At 41.3% G+C, this 11,919-nt stretch overlaps 2 protein-coding genes across 2 annotated transcripts; one reads left to right on the top strand and one right to left on the bottom strand.

Moving 5' to 3' along the window:
- Positions 1-879: 879 nt before the first annotated feature.
- Positions 880-1,634, bottom strand: LOC126779427 (histone H1B-like; the record flags this gene model as incomplete). Its single annotated transcript, XM_050503343.1, has 2 exons — positions 880-1,160; positions 1,226-1,634. Coding segments are annotated over 2 exons (636 nt in total), but the record flags the coding sequence as incomplete, so codon positions are not given.
- Positions 1,635-1,922: 288 nt separating this feature from the next.
- Positions 1,923-2,305, top strand: LOC126779743 (histone H2A-like). The gene has a single exon (XM_050503886.1). The coding sequence runs from the start codon at positions 1,923-1,925 to the stop codon at positions 2,298-2,300; it is 378 nt and encodes a 125-aa protein (XP_050359843.1). The 3' UTR covers positions 2,301-2,305.
- The last annotated feature ends 9,614 nt before the right edge of the window (positions 2,306-11,919 follow it).

The raw sequence follows: 11,919 nt of genomic DNA, 5'->3' as shown, positions 1-11,919 counted from the left end.
AGTGCGTCGCACCGCCCGCCACCGCCGCCGGAGGCGAACCGCGCCGTACCGCTCGCTACACCGCACCCGTAGTATCGCGCATTTAAACTAAATGATGTCTATCATACATTACATAATTATGTGTAACTAACGTTTATGGCAGCGCACGCCAGAATAGCTCGCAGAAAGGTAGGTTTTTTCCTAGTTACTTGACATTTAATGTCATATTTTGGACAGCTCACACAATATCTTTATAAATTGTAGCCTATGTGTTATTCTGATGTATAAGCTATATTATTGGAAAGTTTAATTGAAATCCATTCAGTAGTTTTTGCGTGAAAGAGTAACAAACATCCATCCACACATACAAACTTTCACGTTTATAATAGCAGTAGGATTGTTCACGGCGGGCGAGGCGATCCTTCGAACAAAGGGTTGGCGATCATAAAGTTTTGGCGCACACAAAGGGCGCTTGGGTAGCCGCACACAAAGGGCGCTTGGGTAGCCGCACCTGTTGTGCGGGTCAGCTTTACTGAGAAATCTTGAGACGGAATCTTGATAAATATTAATATGTTTAGTTATTTAATATATTTTTTTTTTTTCAAAAAAAAAAGACCTTTCGTACGTAGTACGATGGTGATTTATAAATATATATGTATATAAAGAGGGATAGGAGGGTATATCGTATCGTGTCGTGTCGTTCGAAACTTTTTTTTTTCTTCTTTCTTTCTTTCTTTCGATTCTTAAGAAACTTGTGTTAGCCCTGAAAAGGGCTTTTTATCGTGCGATTTACGAGCCGCACATGCTTGCATCGTCATCATCACAGTCATCGTCGTCGTCGTCGTGGGACGGGACAAATGTATGTTGTCGATGATGTTGTTGTTGTTGTTGTTGTTGATAACACTTTTGAACGATGTCGTCGTCATTATCACCGCGGCGGCTGCTGGCGGGGACTTACTTTTTAGCGGCGGCCGCTTTCTTAGCCGCCGGTTTCGACTTCGGTGCAGCGGCGGCTGCCTTCTTCGGTTTCGGTGCTTTAGGTTTCTTGGTCGGCGGCTTCGCACTCTTCTTCGCCTTCGACGCGGCACCCTTCGCCTTCGAAGGAGCGGCGGCCGCGGCGGCCTTCTTGGCGGCGGCGACGGCCTTCTTGGCGGCGGCGGCGGCCGGTTTCTTTTTAGCCGCTGCCGCTTTTTATCCTTAATCGTAGTCTTCGCCTTAGATTTGGACGGCGAAGACGCCGCCGCGCCGGACGAAGCACCGCCGGCGGCCGCTTTCATGCCCGCGGCGCCGCCGCCCTTGCCGCCACCGACCGGAGCGGACGTGGCCTTCTTCGATTTACCCGAAGCCGCCGAGGACGCGGCCCTGCCGCCGCCTCCGCCGCCCCCGCCGGACCCGCTTCCCGCTCCGGAGCCCGCGGGTTTCTTCGAAGCCGACGATTTCGATTCCAGCTTGAACGAACCCGATGCGCCCTTGCCCTTGGTCTGTATGAGCTCGCCCGATTCTACGGCGCTCTTCAGATACTTTCTGATGAAGGGAGCCAATTTTTCCGAATCGACTTTGTATTGAGCCGCGATGTATTTCTTGATCGCCTGAAGCGAAGAACCGCTACGTTCCTTCAACTGTTTGATGGCGCTGTTCACCATTTCCGTTTGTAAATATTACAAATAAACATTATTATAAATTATAATTATACGAGCAGTTTAGAGTAAATTCGCGAACGAAAAAAATAAATAAATAAATAAATCGAACGCTCCGCGATCATCGCTCAGTCAAAAGTCACCTCGATACGTCCGTGCCGATAGACGCGACGCCGTTCCGAGTATATAAAGGCGTTCGACAAATACGATACGAAGTCATTATTCACCGCACAGGCGAGCCGTACGCACGCGTATCGCACCGCGTTTCGTTCGTTATACATTTTAATAAAAACTATCTTTGTCGACATGTCCGGTCGCGGTAAAGGAGGCAAAGTCAAGGGGAAGGCAAAGTCACGTCAGTCCAACCGTGCCGGTCTTCAGTTTCCCGTCGGACGTATACACAGACTACTGAGGAAGGGTAACTACGCGGAGCGCGTCGGTGCCGGTGCACCGGTATACCTCGCGGCCGTCATGGAATACCTCGCCGCCGAAGTTCTCGAGTTGGCCGGCAACGCTGCCCGCGACAACAAGAAGACTAGGATTATACCGAGACATCTTCAGTTGGCGATCCGTAACGACGAGGAGCTGAACAAGTTACTCTCGGGCGTGACGATCGCACAAGGCGGCGTCCTCCCCAACATCCAAGCCGTTCTGCTGCCCAAGAAGATCGAGAAGAAGGCATAAACTGACGGCGGCTGTGCGCGACAATCGTTCGTTAGACGATCTCGATGATGACGACGACGCCGCCGTCGTCGTCTCCGTCTTCGTCGTCGTTTTCATCGATTCGATGATGATTATGATGAAACTATATAATCATATACCACCACCACCACCACCACGTGTATCGTGCGTGATACGACGTACGGACGACGGACGTATGAACGACATCGTCCAATCATGATCATTTACAAAAAGGCCCTTTTCAGGGCCACAAAATATATCGTATGTGCAAAATTAAAATGAGGTTTCATAAACGATTTCGACGTCCCGACATATCTTAGATTTATATGTAATAATCGAACGTATTAATCAATTGAATTATTAATATTATTATTATATCAATAGGTAAACTATAATAAAAAAAAACGATTCGTATCGAGATCGGAACGACGGACGATAGAGGGTGTCGAGGTCGAGGGGGCAGGGGGGGGCTGTGTTCGTGGCGGTGTCGTGGTGAAGGGAGGATGGAGTATTTCTTTTAGTATAAGAACCGAATAACCTTTCCCCTCTCCGGCACCCCGCACTGTGCTCGTTACCTATTGGTCGATAACGTTCTGCGTCTATACGGCACACCGTACGAGAGAGCGCGATGTGCTTAAAATAAAAATCGACCTCCATCCCGCACGGATATCTCTACCGACGAAGCCCGACTCAAGATTTCCAAGAAAAGCTGACCCGCATAACAGGTGCGGCTACCCGAGCGCCTTTTGTGTGCGCCAAAACTTTATGATCGTCAATCCTTTGTTCGAAGGATCGCCTCGCCGCCGTCTGTCTTAGAATTTGGACAAAGGATTTCTCCAGAAGCAGGACAAAAGAATTCTCAACAAAAGATAACAAAAGTTTGTAATCGCCAACCCTTTGTTCGAAGGATCGCCTCGCCCGCCGTGAACAATAAACAATATATCTACAAACTGAACTCCATTCGGACCAACCGCAACGGTACCATCCTTGATAGTTTAACAGCTCTATCGAGCTTTAATTTTGAAATAATTGCTCCCACAATACCGACCCGTTTTCCCTTCTATAATAGCCACGATCGCGATAGGGCCGATATATTAGATATTGCTATTTTAAACGACGTAACACTACAGTTACGTTCAATAGAAGCCAAAGCCGAGTTAGACTCGGACCACAGACCGGTAGTCATACGGCTAGGACCCGAGCCTACGCTAACCCAGCAAACTAAAACAATCATTGATTGGAAAAAGCTCGAAGAGCAACTTCAATCAATCGATTCACCTGCTTTAGAAGCAATACCCGACGTCATAGACACAGTCGATGCAGCGAAAGCGGCCACTTCACAGGTCACTGACTTTATTCGCGACGCGATACATAATAGCTCTAGGGAGATTCCAGTGCAACCAGACGGCCGCTGGGAACTCCCTAGCGATATAAGGGACCTTATTACTCGTAGGAACTCAGCCAATAGAGCTCACGATTCGTGTCCTTCAAATGTAAATAAAAAACGACTCTGGGATCTGCAAAGAAAGGTTAGAGCCCGAATTGCAGATCACAGTGACGAGCGCTGGAGGAAAAAGCTAAGCGAGCTGTCACCGTCTCACCTAGCTTACTGGCCCCTAGCTAGAACTTTAAAAAATGTCACGATTTCTACTCTACCACCATTGATTCGTTCCGATCGAACAGTTGCATTTGACGATAACTAAAAGGCCGAGTGCTTAGCGGACAATATTGAGAGCCAGTGCTCCCCCAGTCTACACCCGTGTGACCCCGAGCACCTTGCGGAAGTTGACTCGACGGTCACACAATTAATTTCTCATCCCCCCGATAGCGAACCACTCACCCCAACCACGATAGATGAGGTCAAAAAGATAGTGCCTGATCTACATGCTAAAAAGTCGCCCGGCCCCGATCGTATTACGAACAAAGTAATAAAATACTTACCCGCCCAGATTCTTTGATTATTAGTAGCAATTTTCAACGCCCTTATGGCAGGCTGCTCCTTCCCAGATCAGTGGAAAGAGGCTACCGTTATCGGTATATATAAGCCCGGTAAGCCTAGAAATCTATCCACTAGTTACCGTCCTATTAGTCTCATTAACTCATTGGGTAAGATTTACGAAAGATTAATATTAGCCCGACTAAAAACTATTATAGAAGCTAATAACCTTCTTGTTAACGAGCAATTCGGCTTTAGAGCCGGACACTCGGCCACACATGCAGTGCACCGCGTCACGGAGCACATCTTAGCAGGCCTAGCTCGACCTAAGAGGCCGCGATACACAGGAGCCCTTTTCTTCGATGTAGCGAAAGCCTTCGATAAAGTCTGGCATAATGGACTTATATATAAGTTACATATGCTAGGCATTCCCGTTAGTCTTGCACGTATCGTACACGACTATCTATCGAATCGTACATTCCGGTATAACGTAGAAGGCACTCTGTCCTCTGCTCGCCCCTTACGAGCCGGAGTCCCTCAAGGATCCGTACTATCACCCACACTCTACTCCTTATACACATCGGACATCCCGAAGTGTAAAAGTACAGAGCTAGCCCTATTCGCGGACGATACCGCTATATATACTTCGTCTAGATCAGCTAGACTCATTACTCTCCACCTTCAGGCCGCGGCCAACGCTCTAAGCGCTTGGTTTCGAACCTGGAGGGTAGAAATTAATCCAGACAAAAGCACTGCAGTATACTTTCGACGGGGTGGCAGTAAATGTAACTCCCCCGAAACCCGTCCGGGGTCAATAACCCTATACGATAGGCCCGTCCCTTGGCTTGATAAAGTCAAATACTTAGGTGTCATACTAGATCATGCACTGAATTTTAAATCTCAAATCACAAATATAAGGAACACAGCTTTCTTTATTCTAAGTAGACTATATCCGATGCTATGTAGGCGCAGTAAAATGTCCCTTAGAAATAAGCTAACATTATACAAAGCATGCATCCGTCCCATCCTTACATACGCGAGTGTCGCATTCGCACACACGAGCGAACACAATATAGCCCGCCTACAGGCTATACAAAATAGATTCTTACGCATAGCCACGGGCTGCCCTTGGTACATGCGTAATATAGATTTACACAGAGATTTCAAACTTGATTCCATCTCTAAGGTAATCAAGGATCTCTCAATAAAATATTTCGAGAAAGCCGCTAGGCACTCGAACCCTCTCATACAGAATACTAGCAAGTATAGCCCTCAGTGGCATCCCAAATCGATTCATAGGCGTCCTAAAGACGTCCTCGTCGCCCCCGATGATAAAATCTCATCGGCCAACGCTAACTTGTTAGGGAACACAATAAACACACACCGACCCCGCCGGCGGGGTCGACGACTCTCTTTCATTACGTCCCGTCGACGCTTAGGCGTTTGACGACATTATAACGCAGGAGTCCTCCCCTCCCGATTTCAACGGAGTCCTAAGCCGAGGTCCGGCCTCACAGGAGGCACCCTTAGGACGTCCGCCTCTCTTGCGCCCTGTGTGGCTCCCAACATCCGGCTGAGTTCAACTCGCCCACCCAGCCCGGTGACGCTGTAGAGGCCAGTAAGGCCAACACATACAATATTACACAATTCGAAAAAAAAAAAAACATTGTTATGAAACTGTGGCGTACCGCCAATTATAAACAAAAATTCATTTATTAATTATAAAATAAAAATCATTTCAATAAACAAAGTTCAAAAATATTTATAGTAGATAAGTACGTAAGCGAGCTTACGACCGCGCGCCTTGCTCATTCGCCACCGCTGCCCTCCTACCCGACAGCTAGCGATCGGCGGCACGAGGCGCGGGGGGGAGTCAGTCTGATCTCGACATTACTACTTTGTTTTTTTATTTTACGCTCTCACCCGCCTACGCCTCACTTACTCTTATTACTTGTTATCTGTTTATGTGGACTTTCATTGTGCTGTGCTGTACTGTAAGTGCGAACAATAAACTGTTGACTGTTCGTTGTCTTTTTTGTTGTTTACGTACCAAGTACTACAACCACGCACCGACAACTAACATAAAAATTAATAAAAATAAAGCCCAGACAATCTAGCATTTTTATAGTTTCTTGAATATTCAAGACACATTCATTGTATGTATTTCCTAGACAAAGAATATCATGTAAGTATATAATAAGACTGGAAGCCACGATACCTTAGTTGACCTATTACTTCTTTCATTATTTTGGTGAAAGTTCGAGGTGCAGAAGACAAACCATATGGCACGGCGGTAAACTCATAAGTCCGGCTCTGTAAATTAGTATCTTCAAATTGAAACCTTAAAAATTTTCGGTTCTTTGAAGCTACTGGGACAAGTAAATAAGATTCCTTTAGATCTATGGAGGCCATATAGGCCTTCTTTGTTATTAATTTACTTGCAATCCAATGGTCTTCCATTTTAAAATGGTACCCAGTCACAAATTTATTTAGTTGTTTAAGATTAAGGATAAATCTAAAACTTCCATTAGATCTTTTGGCAAGAAAGATCTTTGAGATAAACTGATCAGGTTGTGATTTACATTCTACTATTGTTCCAAGTTCTAACAAATTTTTAATAGCTATTATCATATTCTGCTTTTCTTTATCAGAAAAAGTATTTTGAGGAATTGTATAATGAACAACTTTCGATGAAAACGGTATACAATAGCCGTTACGAATCCAATCAAGTACTTTACAATTATTTGTAACTTGTGAGCAGCAATTATAGTAATAGCACAATCTACCAGCATGTACCTGTGTCAACGCCTCGTTGGGGCACGTCTGTTGCTCGTTGTTGAAATCGCAGAGCGCGTGTTCTGTGACGGCGCAGGCGTTGGTTGTGGATTGCGACGATACTGGCTCCGGAACTGTGTAGTCCACCCCCCCCCCCCCGGTCACAGATTGCACGCGAGGGGGGCTTGACCAGTTTCCCTGGTAGCGAATCCCTGCTGACTGAATAGAAGCTTTGGAAGTCGACGGCTTCGTGGTTGGGGCTTTTCTAATCTAAAGCCCCTGTCTTTCGATCGCCTTGGAAGCTTTTATTTTGTCTGGCAAGGAAATATATGTCGAGTCCCCGAGTAATAAGTTTTGTTCTTACTTGTGTTTGAACATAATGGAGATCAGTCAGGATTCTGCATGCGTCTGATAACATTTTTATTGCTTGTTTTTATTGCTTTTATTGCTTTTCACCCTCAGTTAAAAGTAATGTCATCGCCCGGTTAATCGCGGCAATACCCAGACCCAGTTGGTCTTGTTCTATTTGAATGTCGATGTCGGTGCACGAGATGCGAGTTCACGTAATGACGGCATGACATTATCTTGGGTTTAGTTTTCTATTCCAAAAGCAAAAGAAAAATAATTATTAAATGTGTTTTTTAAGGGTAGTTAAGAAAAAATATATATCACGTAATTTTAAAACTAATTAACACTTTTGTTAACTTCTAATTTACACCTTCGTGTTGACTCGCAGTCGACCCCCAGGAAAGCTTACTGACGCTAGTTTATTATAATATTTTATTGTCACTTCACTTATACGAAAGTAGTAATTAAATAAACTTACCAGTTTGTTTCGGAATCCGAAGAAGAATATGCTATCACACGATGATATTTTTTACGCGTTTGCTTAGCTTTTAACTTTTTAATTTTTGTATTATACCCTAGTAATTATTTTTTTCTTCAGCACTTCGTTTACACATTTTACTGTTCAAATAATAACTTTAAGATATATTTATTAAATTGAAATAAGTATTCAGCTTGTAGCCGTATTTTCGTTGCCTCGCACGATAAAAGAATTACAAGCTCAAGAGTACCATGCTATGTTGATGGAAGGGGAAAAGCCAAATTAGTCCCTAAAAACCGTGCGAAGTTGCCAACACAATAAAAGGACTACGGTATATATTTATATCAAAGAATGTACGTACGAAATATAATGTAAGGTAGGTGCGGGTATTAAGGCCTACCTATATTTGTAATAAATCAAAAACTGTTTATCAAAATGAACTAATTTTAATGTTTAATAAAGTTGTAGATCAACTACTACAAATAAACAAATAAAAAAGGCAAATCTGCCGTCAACAAAAACAAAATTAAACATTTTTTAAAACCTTATTAGTGGGCCTTATTATACTATGGTAGGGTAATAACACTGCCTCATATCAGCCATCTTATCCAAGAAAGCGCGACGCAAGATCGTATTATAAGAGGACTGTTTTTATGTAACAAAGAAATGTTAACTTCGATGGCACGACATTGTTTTATAATATAAGGCAAAAAAAATAATAATAAAATTATAAATAATAATAACTATTAATAAAATATATCACCTATTTAAATACACGCTATCTACTACGCACCCTACCCGTTCGACTTCTATACCACTACAAGTTTCTTAAAAAAACCTATTAAAACAAAATTAAATGTACCTATTTTTATAATTTATTTATATATTATAAGAACTTATTAATATTCTTATTTACCCATAGCTTGTGTCAATGAGAACGACTGAGGTCTTATCGACGCCATATGGTGCTACCGAGTCCTTACACATATGTTATAAATGGCTATCACAACTAGTAGAATCAAACCCCACGCGCTAACATTAGTGATGTTTAACGCAAACGGTCTTATCGACCAAGTCGACTCAGTGTGCGAGTTCCTAACCGCTCATCAGATAGATGTTCTCCTCATACAGGAAAAAATTTTAAAACCGTGTAATCCCTTTAAAACCGTGTAAAATTCGTGCTAGGAACTTAATAAAGGCTTGGTCCGGTCGTTGATCGTGTGATTCAAGTCAGTTTAAATGGACGACACGAGTTCGAATCTCAGTATCTGCTTAATACTTAATAACATTAAAAAGTTTTGTAACAAAGATTTGCTTACGAAAATGTCCAATACTCCCTTAAATAATATTTGTGCTGGATACAAAACGACGTTACCAAAAAAAGAATTTCTTACTTGCATTGATTGCAAAGCGAAATATGATATTGAATGCGGTAAAGTATCTGTGAGACAGTTTCACCAAATGGATTTACATAAAAAAAATAACTGGAAGTGCCCTGATTGTTTAAATAAGCAACCAAAAATAGGAAACATACATACACCTGTTAGGCCAGTCACCGCTCTAGAAGATTGTAACAAATCTTCCACGGACATTAAGGAAGTATCTTATGTTACGAAACGTAAAAAGCTGAGTCAATCACCTCTCGTCTCGTCTGGGTAGGTACCACCCACTCATCAGATATTCTACCGCAATACAGCAGTACTTATTATTGTTGTGTTCCGGTTTGAAGGTTGAGTGAGCCAGTGTAATTACAGACACAAGGGACATATAATCTTAGTTCCCAAGGTTGGTGGCGCATTGGCTATGTAAGCGATGGTTGACATTTCTTACAATGCCAATGTCTAAGGGCGTTTGGTGACCACTTACCATCAGGTGGCCCATATGCTCGTCCGTCTTCCTATTTTATAAAACAAAAAAAAAATATAGACCTCACATAATGTAAACTTCGTAACATTATATAGCAAGAGTTAGCTTCAACAATACAGAACTTAGTAACCACGCAGCTAAATACTATTAATGATCAAATAAAAGGTTTTTGTGATTCACTAAACTTTATTAATGCGCAGTATGAGCAAATGAAAGCAAAACTTGAGGAAAAATCAAACATTGTTGACCAACTAATACGTGAAAATGATAATCTTAAATCCTCTGTAAAAGACCTTACCTCTAGATTAAATACTGTAAAAGTGCATATAAGGTGCATTTATCAAGTGCATTTATCAAATGTTATTGTCCAATTAAGTAATGTTGTTGTAAATCCTTTGACGGAAGAGGACATAAAACATGTTACTATAGTTGTGCAATTTAAACGAAACGCTAGAAAAGCTACAAAGTGCAAGACATCGAGATGCGATGTTAGCGAATTTGAAAAACTCAATTCACATCATCTCGGAATTGGAGAGACATGTAAACCCATATATGTTTCAGAACATTTATCGCCATCAAATAAAGCACTTCACGCAGCCACACGCATTAGAGCCAAGGAAATGAAATACCGCTTCACTTGGGTCAGAAATGGAAGAATCTTTGTACGTAAGGATGAATTCAGCCAGGCAAAACAAATCAAGAATGAAGATTGTCTGAAGCTTATAAACTGACGTCATTATTCTACCAGTGTTATGGGTGTTAAGTTAACAAAATGTTAGATGCATACTATCAAAACGTAAGAGGTTTAAGAACAAAAACGAACAATATCCTGAAAAATATCCTAAATTCTAATTATAAAGTTGTAGTTTTTATTGAAACATGGTTGAACTCCACAATCTCGAGTAACGAGCTGTTTGATTCGCGCTATATAGTATACAGGAAGGATCGATTTTGTTCGGAACTCTCAAAAAAAGACGGAGGAGGCGTATTAATTGCTCTATCTAAAGATATTTCTTCTTGCCGAGTATGTCATTGGGAGACTGACAATGAAATGATGTGGGTTATATTAGACATAACCAGTGATTATTCGGTTAAAAAAGTCGGTCTTTGTGTTGTATACCTACCTAAATATATACCTAATATAATACTACCTAAATATAAATATAGATGTTGTTACTAATCAAATTAATGATGTAATAGTAGTAGGCGATTTTAATATGGGCCTTATTGAATGGAATGCAGGTGATGATTGTACGTATATGATTCCATCAAATTATCATAACGCTCTCGGTTACTCGTTAATCTATTTCATGTCTGCTAACGACTTGCACCAGTACAACAATATTAAGAACTGTGACGACAGTGTCTTAGACTTGGTAATTAGTAATATGGTTAATGTAAATGTGGCTAAGTGGCCTCTTGACTTACTAAGTGGACTAGATCAGTATCCTAAGCGAAAATTACGGGAATATAAAGTATTGTAAGTGTTCATTGTTTGCTGACGATCTCAAAATCTTGGTTTCATCAAGCGAAACACTCAAGGCTTTTCAGGGAAAATTAAATTACTTTTGTACAATTCATTAGTGCGTAGCTGTCTTGAGTATGCCTGTGTTATATGGAATCCATTTTATACCGTACACTCTCAGCGTATTGATAGTATTCAACGAGCCTTTACGAAACATCTTGCTTTTCATGAAAAGGATTTTTCGCACAGACAGTTATACAAAGAACGTTTGGCAAAATTTAAAATGATTTCTCTTCGAAGTAGGCGCGAATTGTTAGAACTTAAATTCCTACACAGTATTATTAACTATAAATTAACCAACTCAGAATTAATTGAAAGAATACTGATATCAGTTCCGTCTAGGGCATACAGAAGTACTCACACTCACAAAATATTTCATACTCCTTGCGTAAAGTCCTATATTGGTAAACAAGCTCCCTTAGTACGAATGTGTAATAAATATAACAATATCGTTAAATCAATTCCGGACATTGACATTTTTTGTGACTCTCCCTCAATCTTTAGAAATGAGTTACTTAATTATTATAAAATGCATGATTAGTTTTAATTAATACTTTTAATAATTTTTAATTATGATTTCGCCGATTGATTTTTTATTATAATAATAACATTATTTATTATTTAATTTTGACATTTTTTTTAAATTGCTGATGATTTTTTTGTTACTTTTAATTTGAGTCTGATTAGATGGATC

Source organism: Nymphalis io, chromosome 29 (assembly GCF_905147045.1).
Source record: "Nymphalis io chromosome 29, ilAglIoxx1.1, whole genome shotgun sequence".
In the NCBI taxonomy this organism is placed as follows: domain Eukaryota; kingdom Metazoa; phylum Arthropoda; class Insecta; order Lepidoptera; family Nymphalidae; genus Nymphalis; species Nymphalis io.
This window is presented reverse-complemented; position numbering and strand designations above follow the sequence as displayed.

Coding starts and splice junctions, on each gene's coding strand:
- LOC126779743 (XM_050503886.1), top strand. CDS start 1,923: ATGTCCGGTCGCGGTAAAGGAGGCAAAGTCAAGGGGAAGGCAAAGTCA.